This window comes from Pseudophryne corroboree, chromosome 2, assembly GCF_028390025.1.
Source record: "Pseudophryne corroboree isolate aPseCor3 chromosome 2, aPseCor3.hap2, whole genome shotgun sequence".
In the NCBI taxonomy this organism is placed as follows: domain Eukaryota; kingdom Metazoa; phylum Chordata; class Amphibia; order Anura; family Myobatrachidae; genus Pseudophryne; species Pseudophryne corroboree.
This window is the reverse complement of record NC_086445.1, coordinates 880,670,037-880,685,829: the sequence shown is the minus strand read 5'-3', so window position 1 is coordinate 880,685,829 and position 15,793 is coordinate 880,670,037. Positions and strand designations below refer to the sequence as shown.

Sequence of the window (15,793 nt, the reverse complement as noted above, 5' to 3'; positions counted from 1 at the left end):
ATCCCATGGAGTGTGCATGATTCATTTTTGGGGTGAATGTGTTGGAGGGAGTCATTGTGGATGTGATCAGTTGTCACTAGAAGGCAGCCAATAAAGTCACTAGGAACCAGTGGCACAAAGTGCCCATCTCAGTGATATCTCTGGACCCTAGAGAATGGACAGGTCTGACTACATTCTTAAGAGATTATATTTAAAAACATGGTCACAGTGTTGCTGGTTATTCATAGCGTCGTTGGCTAGTCATATCGCTGCTGGCCGGTCATAGTGTAGCTGGCTGGTCATAGAGTCGCTAGCTAGTCATAGAGCTAGTCATGTCACTGGCCGGTCATAGAGCTGGTGGCTGATCATAGCGTCGCTGGCTAATCATAGGGCTGGTGGCTGGTCATAGTGTAGCTGACTGGTCATAGGGATGCTTGCTGGTCATAACGTTGCTGGCTAGTCATAGTGTCGCTGGCTGGTCATATAGCTGGTGGCTGGTCATAGTATCGCTGGCTGGTCATAGCGTTGCTGACTGGTTATATAGCTGGTGGCTGATCATATAGCTAATTAATCCATAAAAAGAGAGCGCATGAAGTTTTAAATATTTTTATTGTATTTAAAAAGGACAAAAAACGTCTATTTCAGTATCAACATATGCATATTATTGCTGAAAATGCTATAGAAACAATACCCCCTGTGATGCTATTACAATTAAAATAAAATTTCACACATATCCATAGAAGTCCATATTATTGTATCTATTTGCGGCCACACCTTAGTATCCACTTAGGTTCCAGGATCACTTTTGTAATAGCTTATATAGCTATGATGTAGCTGTCAGTCCCGCACCAAAGCGTGGATTAATTGTGTGTAATATTTAGTATTATTTCAGACTACCAAGTGGGAGCTGCATCTAGTTTTATATGTATTTTTTGGTGACCATCCAAGTTGATTAGAATAGCATATGCGCCGGAATTAATATTCACCCATGGATGCAGATAGATTTCTATTGATCTCTATGGTGTGTGTGTGTGTGTGTGTGTGTGTGTGTGTGTGTGTGTGTGTGTGTGTGTGTGTGTGTGTGTGTGTGTGTGTGTGTGTGTGTGTGTGTGTGTGTGTGTGTGTGTGTGTGTGTGTGTGTGTGTGTGTGTGTGTGTGTGTGTGTGTGTGTGTGTGTGTGTGTGTGTGTATATAACTGTATTTGTGGTCATATAGCTGGTGGCTGGTCATAGTGTCGCTGGCTGGTCATAGCGTTGCTGACTGGTTATATAGCTGGTGCCTGGTCATAGTGTCGCTGGCTGGACAAAGCATCGCTGGCTGGTCATAGGGCTGGTGGCTGACAAGGTTGATCATAAGGTTCCTGGCTTCTTCGTGGTCTTGAACTCGTATACTGATCCAAAAGAAATGTAATTTATCAAATCGTAGTTCACTGACCAAAAACTGAAATTCTATATACATTTCTGTATGTGCATGCTTAGGAAAACTACAATCCTCCTATATAACTGCCTAATGTGTATTTTTCTTCTCTCCTTGTCCTAGTATTCCACAGGAACGAGCTACCCTGTTACATACATTTCTACATCACATTATCCTTACCAAAGGATTGCCCCACAAGCGGGCATGGAGTCCCAGCAACCTCTCTTCCCAAAACCCATCTATTCCTACAGGTATCAACTGTTTTACACATTATTTGAGAAGAAATATTTGTAATGTTAAATGGACAGTATCATTGCATATCACGCATACCTCCCAACATGACTCTCTCCAGGAGGGACACAATGCTCTGCTCCTGGTCTTCCCTCTTAATGTATGATTGCCATCACCTGTGGAGAAACACCTTTCTTATCCATTAACTTGTTCTACACAGGTGCCGGCAATCATACATAGGCCCTCATTCCGAGTTGTTCGCTCATTGCCGATTTTCTCTATTTTGCGATTAGTTGCTTACTGCGCATGCGCAATGTTCGCAGAGCGCATGCGCTTAGTTATTTTACTCAACAGTTAGGTATTTTACTCACGGCATTACGAGGAATTTTCTTCGTTTTGGTGATCGGAGTGTGATTGACAGGAAGTGGGTGTTTCTGGGCGGAAACTGACCGTTTTATGGGTGTGTGTGAAAAAACGCTGCCGTTTCTGGGAAAAACGCGGGAGTGGCTGGAGAAACGGGGGAGTGTCTGGGCGAACGCTGGGTGTGTTTGTGACGTCAAACCAGGAACGAAACTGACTGAACTGATCGAAGTGGCGGAGTAAGTGTCGAGCTACTCAGAAACTGCTAAGAAATTTCTATTCGCAATTTTGAGAATCTTTCGTTCGCAATTCTGCTAAGCTAAGATTCACTCCCAGTAGGCGGCGGCTTAGCTTGTGCAATGCTGCTAAAAGCAGCTTGCGAGCGAACAACTCGGAATGAGGGCCATAGAGAGGAAAGTCCAGGAGCAGAGGATTTTGTCCCTCCTGGAGAGGATCATGTTGAGAGGTATAGTGTGTATTAGTTAAAAATCAAGTTAAAGGATAATTCCAGCCTATAATTCATTTAAACAAGCCTCCTTTACCACTTGCATAGCGTGAGGGCCCCGGTAATCCCATCAATCTGGGAAAACTCACTCCTTCTTTACAAAGCATCGTTTACGCCTTATGATGGTTGACAGTGAAAACAGCAGTGGCTTCCAGACTACAAAGTCCCTGGCATGAGGCTCCCACAGTTCTCTTGCGAAAAGTGGAGACGTTTCTGAAAACAAAAATTTTGCTGTATTCTTTAAACGCAACTTTATTAAGTGCATAATTGCTTGTCATATTGTATGGATGCAATTTTGCACATATAAGGGAACATTTGTCAAAGCTTGGAGAAAGATAAAGTGGAGAGAGTTTTCCAACAAAGCCTGTAAAATAACAGAAGCTGATTGATTGGTTAGTAATGTATCTCTCACCACTTTATCTCACTTCAATAAATCTCCCTTAAATTTTTAAATGTTTGCTGTTTTATTCTACAGTGGTTTTTTTCCTGTTGCTTCTCTCCCAATTGTCAATGGCCATTATGCCTCAAACAATGTGTACAGTACTTAGTATTATTATAGGCTGCATGAGTTAATGGAGACTGAGTTCTAGCTACACACAACACAATATTGTAGCTTATGACGAGTGATTGGCCAGGTAAAACCAGCATGCGTGGCCTTACAACCACCACAATGTCCAACAATGGTCAGCTTGATTACTATAGGATTGTTATCAGACAAGTTGGTAAATGCAGCTGGAAGATATACTCTATTGGCTTATAGCAGTCAGAAGTAATCCAGGAGCTCAGCCCAAAGAGCTCATCAATCAGACCTCATCTAATTTAGCCACTATGTGCTTTACCAAATTGCTCATTGATCATTCTTCTTATCCTTTATTTAAATGGTGCAACAAGGGATCCACAGCGCCCAGTTACAGAGTACAGAACCAAATAAGCAAAACAAGAAAACAGGGACTTGCAATTCAAGACAATATAGAACAAGTATCTGTATGTATATATATATATATATATATATATATATATATATATATATAATTTGGACCATTACAACGCAGTAAATTTAGCACTGGTACCCACACATTACTACTATACAGGTATCTTGGCAGAAAAATCATGGTTTGCTTTGGTCCCATAGAGCTGAGAATAAAAAATAAGTGACGTTTTCCTCCTGTATTAACCCGATATAGGTAGAGTCACGCTTCACGCAAGGGTCAAACAGAAATGCTCTCTTTATTTAAACTTCCTCTAAATGTACTTAGTGCATTGTATCGTAGAAGAAGGCAACAAGTCAACTACAGTTAGGATACCCCTTAGACCAGACGTTCTCAAACGTGGTCCTCAAGGCACCCAAACGGTCCAGGATTTACGTTTATCCATTCTTGGCCACAGATTACTTCATTAGCATCTCAGTCAATTTGATATAACCATCTGTGCTGACCCATGGATATACCTAAAACCTGGACTGTTGGGGTGGCTTGAGGACTGCGTTTGAGAAAATCTGCCTTAAATTAATATTATGGTTGACTAAAATGTGAATTTGTAAGTATTCTGTTAGTGACGTATTATTTACTTACTTTAAAAGCATTCTGATCTTCATGGCCCTGAAGAACAGTAAAACTGGAAGTCTTCCTGTGAGCGAAATCTACAACTTTATGACTGAGCACTTTCCTTATTTCAAGGTAAGACAATCACCGCCTGTACATAACGTTCTTTCCCTATAACTTGCTCAGTAATATAAACTTTTGTTTGAACAACAACTCCCATGACCCTAAAACCCAGTACCCACGGGCCGATGTGGGAGAGATGTGTGCTGAGCGAACCGCTCAGCACACATCTCTCCCGCCGCTCAGCACAGCGCGATGTGCGCTGAGCGTGCGGGGGGAGACGGGGGGGGCGCTCATTTCACCCAGCGGGTGAAATGAGCGACCCGCTAGATTGGCCTGCACGGCAGGCCAATCTAGCACCAGCGATAGCGATGCGCGGGGCTGCACATCGCTATCGCTGTATGGGGCACACACGGAGCGATCCTGCTTAAATTCTATGCAATCTAGTCAGATTGCTTAGAATATCGCTCCGTGAGTATCCCCCTTTAGCCTCCTAGACTTTGGCAACCTATGGAACACATGTGTAATGACTTAAAACGTGTGTATGTACGACATTTATGACGATCATTAAGACGACTGACAATCATGATCCTATAATAACCTCTCCTTAGTTATTTTCATTAAACATTACCAGTCAGCGATGTGTAATAATTACATTTGTTGCCCCAGAGCAGATGCTGAATAATCCAAAACAAGTAAAATATGCAGAATATGACACATCTGTCTATCAACTATGCAAAAGATTAACTTCTTGATAAGTCACTATTAAATTTGATTAAAAACAGAATATTATAAATGTAATTATGATTATATACGGATGAGGTTGACAATCCCAGCATGCACTGCAAACCATAGAGAGTTATAGAATGTCTTTTGCAATCCTTACATGAAGCTATTTATCATTCCTACAAAGGCATTAGAAATAAGCAAGGTGGGGGGATCTTTATTTTTTTATTACTGCAATTAATTCTCTTTGCAGAAAATCCATCCCAGCATTTAACAATCCATTAATGGGATTGAAAATTCCATGTAATTATCTGGGGTGGAAACCATTTGATAGAAGGCTAAATATGTCTGTTATTATGAATAAAGGCATAGACACAACTATAAAAGTGATGCATGGCATTTGACATTTCCCTGATGGATGTGAGACTATGGTTTAATACATTTGGGCTGGATGAGTGGATTCCATCTCTGGTCTCAGTTTACATTATCTGCAATATTGTAAGAGACAATTGTAGTAAGTGTCACAACTGAGGGCTGAGGCTGATCTGGGGAAGCCTCAGATGTAGGGGCTAACGTGTAGGTGAACCGGGGAGGTAGTATTGGGTTCCTAGACATACAGGAGCTCTAGTACCAGTTGCCCAAAGGCGTGACCACGACAACAAAGTTGTAAAAGGTAAAGTCAGTTCTATTGAACACACAGCTTAAGACACCTTAGATATGCAAATCGTCACAGAAGATGTGCTATGGTAAATTACAGTACAGTTCCCAGAAGCGCAGGGTAATTAGTGCTGTGGCTTGCAGAACAGAATATTACAGAGTCCTTGCCAGAACTGGAGATGGTAAGTCCATATGCCACAGCTAACCGCTGAGGAAAGGGATGAACTGGTACTGCCCAGCAGATGGTACACAGAGGCTGAAGCAACACAGATGCACAGAAGTAGATGGTACTTGGTAATTGCAGAGAGTGTCGGATGGAACCGGTATGAATGAAAGGTGTGCAGAACTCACCACTGTAGATTTTAGAGTCCGATGGTGAGCATCGATGGACGCTGTGGTTCAATATTAGAATGGTCACTGATGTAGGCGATATAGGAATACCGCTGATGACGTTGAAATAAACTGAAGACAAACTGCGAAGCACCACTTGCAGGATACCAGTGACTCAGGAGCACTGTGGAAAGCTGGTAGGCCGTGGTAAGTACGCTGTGAAGTATGGAGAGCAGTGTAGCAGAGAGGAGAAGTTGAAAACGATACCAGAACACCGCTGGAGGCTGGAAGCGAAGCAGGTCCAACGCTGGAAGCAGGAAGCCGGTGTCTGATCGTGGAGAGTAATCAGGAGCAATGCTGGAACACTGCGGAAGTCAGGCTGCACAGCAGGATGGAAACAGGTGCGGGTCTCTTAGTGGGGCTGAATCACAGGAGCTGGAATACCTGGAGAAACAAGCAGTAGAATCCACAAGCAGGAGAGACATGTGTATAGGTTAGACAACCAAAGCACTGACGATTATCGAGCCCAGGAGCAGGATATTTATACCAGCTGGGAAGCAGGCATTGGCTGGATAATTAGGCAGAGTCCAGAGTGCAGCATATAGGTTGTGAAATGACAGGTGATGAGGAAAAACAAGACTGCGCCCATGTTTGCATTTGGAGGGAAAGTCTGTTTGTATATTCCATGTGGTAAACAGCAGTAACGGCGGCAGATGCCGCGGAGGGCAGGAGACGCGATTCTTTAAAACAGTGCAACTAAACTGTAGGACTGCCATGACAGCGCTGCGGGATCACAGGGAAGAGACTTGAGGTGAAGATATACAGCGCGCTGCAAGCAGACAGCGCAGATGAAATCTCATTTTGGAATGCTGGACCAGTCTCAGGAGACACTTGGAGGGTAAATAATCGTGTCCAATAACCCGGATCGTGACAGTAAGTTTCTACCAACACTGAAAATTAGCAGTTAAACTGGGTACACACTAGACGATATGACACCAGATCCAGCGGATTGGAGCGACATATCTGGTACACCATCTACTGTATGGCTGGCCAAACTGGTCCTCGAGATCTACCAACAGTTCACGTTTTGCAGACCAACTAGCTGGTGCACAGGTGTAGTCATTACTGTCACATTTTCAAAATAAGTACATTCTTTACATGATAAACATAAGCTGATTGGTTACTATCATCATCTTCTCCACTTGTTTTCATCTCCATGAAGGTTTGCTACATCTCCCCTAAATACATTGTGCTGACAGGAGGCCATAACATATGAATGGCTTTCTATTGGTCTGTTAAAGCAGAATTTATCCATGTGTATGTCCCCAAATTTCCTACCTTTATCAGAACACCTAAATGTTACTGATAATCTTTATAAGTTTGCACCATATTAGCACTGATTTAATAGTGAAAACTTTACAGATTTGTGTTTATTGTTACAGTATATTTATGATCACCAATTATTTATATAGAGAATATTTAGTCATTTGCATCAGTCCTTGCCCCAGTGGAGCTTACATTCTATATTTCCTATCACATATACACACACACACACACACACACACACACACACACACATACACACTAGGGTTATTTATTTATTTTGGTGGCAATTAACCTACCAGTATTTATTGGCAGGACTGAGCAATGGGATGGAGTGGATGGTCAGCACAGAAGGGGCAGGCAGGCAAGACAAAGCAGCAGTGGTCATAAAAGAACAAAGGGGGTGGGGCAAGACAGAGTGGTGTATGGGATGGGGCAGAGTGGGAGCAGGACTGAAGTGACCATGCATATCCAGGTACAATAATCTAGTAAAAAATCACTTACGCCATCTGTGCATTTTTTCAGATATTTGAAATAACCTTGGGTTTCAGCAACCTGTATACAGCCTTATGTTTTTATATGTTCACATATTTCTTCAGTGACTTTCAACAGGCATATCATTTACAGTAGGGATTTCATTATACAATATATTAATTTGCAGACCAGTAAACAGTCAACACATTTCTAAACAAGAACAAACATACTGAAACGAATGATAATGAATGAAATACAATCATTTGGTTAAGTGACAAAAATACATAAGATACAAGGAAAGCTACAATGCAAGTGTACATGCTGGAAGGTCTGGTTGGTGCAATAAGTCCTCCATGGATTTCAAACAGTAATTTAGGTCTTAGTGTTAAGACTCAACCTGGATTATTTTAAGGAGTGAAGCTGCAAAAAGATCTACAGCTCCTTCCAAGAGAACTGTTAAAACTGATTTTTGTTTAGAAAAATCCATTATGGAACAGTGGATTCTCAAAGGAAGGGCAAGTGAATTAATTGTGACAATTAAAGTTATCATGTTGCTATATGACTTGGCAATATAACATGTAGAGGCATATTTATTAACTTAATTACCTCCCCTCCTCATTTCCCCATGATTTAAGTTACTAGCCTATTTAACAAAGCCTGATTCAGGAGATTCTTCCCTTGTGTTAGGCAAACTAATGCTGCAGATGGCAGGCCTTTTTTTTTTTTCAATGTGAGCTGCCCTCTGACCATAATTACTAAGATCTGAAAAACTTAGCGGGATCACAGCAGATATCTCCAGGGAACACTTCATATTTGCAGGAAGCAAAATATTTTTACATAAATATACCCCAAATGTACGTAGTTCTGGACAGAAGTAGGTGTGGTGCTTGGCCAGATTACACAAGGCTAATGGTGCCTCTAGACCAGGTGTGGGCAAAATACGTCTCTCGGAGCAATTTGGTCTGATCCCTCGTATGCAGCATCTGTGCTTGCTGGTCCTGCTGCCGGAAGGGATTGAAGGAACTACAGCTCTTGACAGCCCTTCCTAGCAAGAGTTAAAGACAGCCAAGCTCACAGAGCTCTCTGGGGGCGGAGCCAAGTCTGGGTAGCGGGATTTGGAGGGCTGACTAAGGGCAGATTTAACAACGAGTGATCATCATGTTATGATAATCTTGTTATCACTCGATACGAATGTTAAAAGTGCTCCAGCCAATCCGCTCTTGTCATTTTTCAAACACATGACAATTAGGAGCTGATTGGCTGGAGCACTATTCAATATTCATAACGAGTGATAACAAGAATATCACGTGTTGTGAAATCTGCCCCTATGTAGGATATTGTGAAGCATTATGAGAGAGAAGTAAGAGACTATGGTGCTGAAGGAGGGGTTACAAGAAACAGGGGAGTGACAGAGTTCAGAAACTGTAGGCATTTCTGTGAGGGAAAAACTGAGGGGCAGATGTATTAACCTGGAGAAGGCATAAGGAAATGATAAAGCAGTGATATGTGCAAGGTGATAAACGCACCAGCCAATCAACTCCTAACTGTCAACTTGCATATTGGAGCTAATTGGCTAGTGCGTTTATCACCTTGCACTTATCACTGGTTTATCACTTCCTTATACCTTCTCTAGGTTAATACATCTGCCCCTGAATGAGAAGGAGGATCACTGCTAGAGAGTGGGAAAGACACAGAAGCATATTGGAGGCGAAAGCACAAAAAATATGAAAAAGAATAAAAAACATTTAAGTTTTATATAAATACATAAAAATGTATAGTGTGCGGCCCTTGACAGGATACTAAAACTTGTTTCCTGGCTCCCCCAACTGAAATAATTGCTCATACTTGCTCTAGAGTCTAGAGCAGGTATGAGCAATTATGTCAGTAACCATTATATAAGAGTCTAGACGTAACAATAGTCTTTGAAGATTATGCAACAGCTATGGTGCCAAGCAGCATTGTGGGCCCAGGAACAACTAGTCTCTCTAGCACAGTCAAAATGCTGCTATAGGGCCTAGTCATTTTAAAATATGCCACTGGCTATAAGCAAAGGACAGATTGAGCTGAGAAATGATAGAAATGGTTACAAGATACCAGCAGAACAGATTGGTTGGGCTCTAGAAGTGTTTTAGAAGTATCTACTTTTGTGATAACACCAGTATGCAAATTTCTGATATTGTGAAATATTATAAATTAATTGTACAATATTTATTTGTTGGTTTATTTTGTAGATGATGCTTTCTGTTTGTGTGCTAAATGAATCATCAAAATGACAGGAAATTCTTGTATTTCTAGACTGCTCCAGATGGGTGGAAGAACTCTGTGCGCCACAACCTGTCCCTGAACAAGTGTTTTGAGAAAGTGGAAAACAAATCTGGAAGTTCTTCCCGAAAAGGGTGTTTGTGGGCACTGAACCCAGCCAAGATTGACAAGATGCAAGAAGAACTGCAGAAATGGAAACGGAAAGACCCAGTGACTGTGAGGAAAAGCATGGCAAAGCCAGGTGAGGGCACCACAAAGAAACTCCACATACTGTTCTGTACTCATTCATATGATTCATACTGTATTTCTCCACAGTCCTGATTTTCACAGAACAGTTTTTAAAATGCTCCATTCTCAAGTTATTTAGGCCTGAACATAGTTTTAATAGTGTCCACTAGGGTGGTCTTCTGTATGCCGAATGTCGGGATCCCGGCGCACAGTATACCGGCGCCGGAATCCCGACACCCGGCATACCGACAACTATTCTCCCTTGTGGGGGTCCACGACCCCCCTGGAGGAAGAATAAAATAGTGTGGCGCGCGTAGCGCGCCACCGTGCCCGCAAGGGGCTCCTTTGCGCTCGCCACGCTGTCGGTATGCCGGCAGTCGGGCTCCCGGCGCCGGTATGCTGGGCGCCGGGAGCCCGAGCGCCGGCATACCGTACGACACCCGTCCACTATGTACACAAAGGAACCTTGTACATAGGAACAGGGGCTAGTAGTCTTGGATTTGTGGAAAAACTACATATCAGTGACGTGCAGTCAGGATATGCAGGGGAGGCATACTCCAGTATATTCCAGAGTTTTAACTATAAAATGATTAGAATAATACAAAGAAGATAATTATAATTTAGAATTATCATCTTTGTATTATTCTAAGAATCTTTATAGTCAAAATCAACTAAATTTGCAGCATTCTGCAGAAAATCCAGGGACTTCAAGGGAGAGACCAGAGGTGAGGCAGCTGTGAGCTCAGCGTCCCCTCTGCGATAGTTAGACACCGCATGGAGGTGATGTCAGACACTGCCTGGAGGTGATGTCAGACAATGCCTGGAGCAGGGGGCCAGGACTGCACTGTGGCCATTAAAACTGCAAAAAAAGCACAAGGGATAGGCAGCTATCAGATCTGCCTCACTGAGGGGACGTGGCTCGATGCAGTGTCACGTGACCTATCCATAAAGATTCTCAGCAGCCAACATGAAAAAGCTGATCAAGATTGCTAAAATGCAGGAGAAACATGTTGCTGAGTGGCTGCTGGGGTTGGGCAAGCTGTACACAGGACTAGCCCACTCTGGTTAGGCTGGTTCTGCAGAGGTTCATGTTTTAATTTGTTATTTCATGGTGGGCACCTCTGCCATTTGAGCTACAGTACTCCCTGGCAGCAACAGGCATGGCACCAGCTAGTGATAAGCATCAGTAGTAGCTCATGTAATCATGATCAGTGGCCAGAAAGAAGGAATTATGGATTATCTCTGTGGATAGGGATAGTTTAGTCTTTACCACAGACTTGCCTACTCTCCCGGAATGGCCAGGAGGCTCCCGAAAATCGGGTGACCCTCCCGGCCCCCCGGAAGAGCAGGCAAGTCTCCCGATTACAGGGGTCCCCCCAAGCCCGGCCGCCCACTTAGCGAGTAAAGTGGGCGGTCCGAGCAGGCGATGACGCGATTCTTGTTGAATCGCGTCATCGTAGCCACGCCCCCTGCTGTATAATGCCATAATAGCGGCATTACACAACGGTGGGCGGGGCTTAAACGACATGATCCCCATAGTCACGCCCCAGGCCAGCCTCCGCCATGCCCCCGGTCCGCCTCCAGCCCGCCCCCCTCTGCACACACATCGCAGCCCGCCCCCCTGCCGAACCGACCTGGCTGCTCTCTCCCGGAGAGAGCAGCAAAAAAGTCGGTAAGTATGCTTTACCAGTGGTTTTAGATGTTGTTTAATGGATTACATAGCAATGATGTTGCTGCCCCATAACAGTTTTTTTTCCTGTGGTGAATAGGTTAATATGTTTCCTTTTATTGCAGTATACCAGGCCTGGCCAACCTGTTGCTCTCCAGATGTTGTAAAACTACACATCCCAGCATGCTCAGCCACAGTTTTTGCATTCCCTAATAGTAGTTTTACAACAGCTGGAAAGCCACAGGTTGGCCAGGCATGCAGTATACTGTAGTGTTGGTATAAAAGTATTCCCCAAGAGACCTGTTCATCAAATCAGACTAGTTTACCTCTTCAAATAAATGATGCACAGAGCAATTATTTTATGTTCAAACAGTAAGGTACCTGCAATTTACTGCATATTTAGAATGGTCACTGCAGCCCATTGTACAATTTGCATATGTTATGAACTACAGTGTAATCTGATTCCAGAAGTAATAAAGACTATCTCCATTATAGAGATTAGACTAGTGCTAGGAGTTGTTATTTGTATTGACCAGTTTCTGTTTGTTAGCAGAGAATTTAAGTTGACCCAGGAGCTGGAATGCTTAAAATATAGATATGGGCATAGCTTTAGACTTTAGGCCTATGATACTTAGTTACAGTATTATAGTATGTACAAATACAGTATGACTTTAGCATCTACTGCTAATACTGTCAGTCCATATTTCTATGTTTTTGTTACTTCGTGCGTAAACCCTCCACATACTGTATATGGCCTGATGCGGAGGTAGATATATATATATATATACAGTGTAGTAGCAACTGCAAATTCTGTCACAGCCACTACTGTAAATTCATGTTAATGCCAATGGACTGTCTAATGAGACACCCACTTTCTGTAGCTCTAATCCACTGTAGTGCACAAAAATTTGCACAATCTGTTGGAAATCAGCCACATTATCAGACTCAATGCAGTCCCTATCACTGGCACAACCCCAACATGCCAGCCACCCCTCTCTCCCCACACACACACACCGCTCTCCATTCAGTTCCAATCTGCATCCACTGATGTTAATGGGTGGTCTTCAGTATGCCGACTGACGGGATCCCGGCGCACAGTATACCGGCGCCGGGATCCCGACAGCCGGCATACCGACACTTATTCTCCCTCGTGGGGGTCCACGACCCCCCTGGAGGGAGAATAAAATAGCGTGGCGCGCGTAGCGTGGCGAGCGCAGCGAGCCCGCAAGGGGCTCATTTGCGCTCGCCACACTGTCGGTAAGCCGGCGGTCGGGCTCCCGGCGCCGGTATACTGGTGCCGGGAGCCCGACCGCCGACATATCGTAGTGAACCCATGTTAACTATCGGGATGTATACGCAATGCCTCTGAGTGAGCCCGATATTCTCCATCCGTCCACCAATACATAAGTGGCTATGCGGAATCACTGACACTAACATGATTGTTGCCCGATGCCCCTATTTTCTTATCCAATCTGTATGGATCAACTTCATTATTGTCTTACAAACTTACAGTAACAGCATCTGCACTTTGCATTTGTGTAGGTTTTAGGCATTTTCAACGCATGTTGCTATATATGGCATATTGCATTTCTCCATTAAACATCTGCTAACATGTGTGTGCATGTCTATGCTTAATCTACTTACATAAATCATAAGTGTTACTCTTTGGCACTCGGAAAGGTTGAGGTATGAAGGAAGAAAAAAACAAACAAACAAACAAACAGATACAGACATATGGTTCTATCACGTATGTTTTACATTACATTATGATTTTTAATAACAGGTTTGGGGGCTTGTTGAAACAGTTATCAGGACTTCTGGAGGTTTAAAAGCATTAGAAACAACCCCCCTTCCCCCCCCAAGAAATTGACTTATAAAAGACTATGGGGTCTATTCCTGAAGCAGTGAAAAGGGTGGAGAAGTGAGCATGTGGAGAAGTTGCCCATAGCAACCAATCAGCTGCTCCATACAATTGTATAGTATGCAAATTATAAATGTTACATCAATGCTGATTGGTTGCCATGGGCAACTTCTCCACTGGCTCACTTCTCCACACGTTTCACTACTTCATGAATAGACCCCTAGGAGGTAATTTTAAATAACCTGCCAGTTGCAGGCAGTAGAGAGATTTCAGGGCTATAACTGCAAGATTTAAAGTGGCAATAATTTAAAAGGCAAAACCGGTTATGTTTTGCTTTTTAAATGAGTGCTGTTTTAAATCTAGCTGCTAAACTTCTGCAATCTAGCGACTGTCTTTAAATTGCAGGTTATAACATTTACCCCTATATGTGGCAGAAAAAACCATGACTATATTTTCCCATTTGTAGATTCATCTAACAGTATATATACAATGTATTCATTCCTATCTTCTCCACAGAGGATCTGGATAAGCTGATAGGAGAGAGAACGGAGAAACTGAGGTCCTCCCTCCTGGCGTGTAATACCTCTGGACTCATGAACTCATCTCCTGCAATGCAGCTGTCCATTCAGACACATGAACAGAATATATCTCCCCCCATGCCTGCGTCTCTACAATCCATGCATGATGTCTCTGAATCCATACATGCCAAAAAACAGCCGCTGTGTTATACATCACTCCCGCATGGCTTCCCGCAGATCTCACCAGCAATGATACAACAGTCCCATGGCATGCCACAAAACCATTATCCTTCAGCAGAAAACCAAAGTGAACTGAATACACAACCCATTAATCCCCAGGACTCTCCGATACCAGCCCACACTCCTCCACTTCACAGCATGAAGATGATAACAGAGCACTCCCCAACCAGGACAATGCAAGACCACCTGATAGGAGAGTTGAGCAATGATATTGATGCCCTCAATCCCTCCCTTACAGACTTTGAACTACAAGGTACAGTATGCTGTTTTCTGTGCTTTTTTTCACTTAGTCAAATAAGCAATTACCTCACTGATTGGTACAGTAACAAATATATACAGTACCATTCACATTCATTGGAGGATGTTACAGAAATAGTTGCAGAGGAAAAAAGTTGTAGCCCATAGCAACCACAAAGATATTTTCTTTCATTTTCAAAAAAGCAATAGAAATATGGCAGAATCTGATTGGTAGCTATGAGTGATAGCACCCTCCAAGCTGTCTACTAGTTTTCATACTTGTCCCACATTAGTGTTCCCCCCCGCACACTCCCATATTTTAAATAGGGAGAGCGTGCGCTGGAAAAAGGGAGTGGTCTCGTGGGGAATGGGCGTGACCATACAATAGTACCCCCAATTCAAATTATGCTGCACAATAGTGTCCCTTATTCACATTACACCACATTGCAATGCCCCAGACACATTATGCCCACACAGCAATGTCTCTTACACATTACGCCTACACAGCAGTACCTCTTACACAGTACACCCACACTGCACATATAGCACTACAGAATCAGTCTTCATTCACTTAGCTGCTGGCCTGCCTGAGTCCTGGCTCTTCTCTCCAGATCTGCTGCTCGCCCAAACGCCATGGCTCCTCAGACCAGGGCACTGTGGGAATGGGCTGGGAGAGACATGACATCTCTCCAAGTCCCAAGAGACATTGCAGGAGATGGGGGAGCCGGGAGGGGGTGGAGGACACGGATGGACAGCTTCAGTGCTGTCAACTGTAATGTATGTAGCGGTGAGCCTGGCATAGAAGGAGCCGGGCACACTGCTACATACATTACTGTGGGCAGCGATACAGCTGGCAGTGGCGCATAGTACTTAGTACTTTCCGCCAACAAAGCACATGTGCTGTGGGATGAGCACGTCCATACCATCCTAGTTATGGCCCTGAATATCATAAGAACATCACACTAACTTTAATTGCACCTAGATCAAGTCCCCCTTATGCACGCATTCGTTACTGGTAGAGAATAAGGAGATACACGTACAGTTTATTGTCTCATCTTTATTCTGAAAAAGTCTTTAGGAAGTGAGAAAAACCCCAGACATCATACAAACAGAGCTAATATAAAAGTTAATAAAGTTAGTCATTATATGGCAAGAGTCATATATCTGCATTCAAAA

General features: G+C 43.3%; 1 protein-coding gene across 2 annotated transcripts in view; it reads left to right on the top strand.

Annotated features, from left to right (window-relative positions):
• Positions 1-15,793, top strand: part of FOXN1 (forkhead box N1) — a 284,468-nt gene that overhangs the window by 259,700 nt on the left and 8,975 nt on the right. For both annotated transcript variants that reach the window (XM_063955982.1, XM_063955983.1), the window contains 4 exons: positions 1,519-1,646; positions 4,071-4,167; positions 9,898-10,105; positions 14,139-14,633. In XM_063955982.1, the coding sequence (XP_063812052.1) occupies positions 1,519-1,646; positions 4,071-4,167; positions 9,898-10,105; positions 14,139-14,633 (928 nt within the window). The remainder of the gene's footprint in view (positions 1-1,518; positions 1,647-4,070; positions 4,168-9,897; positions 10,106-14,138; positions 14,634-15,793) is intronic.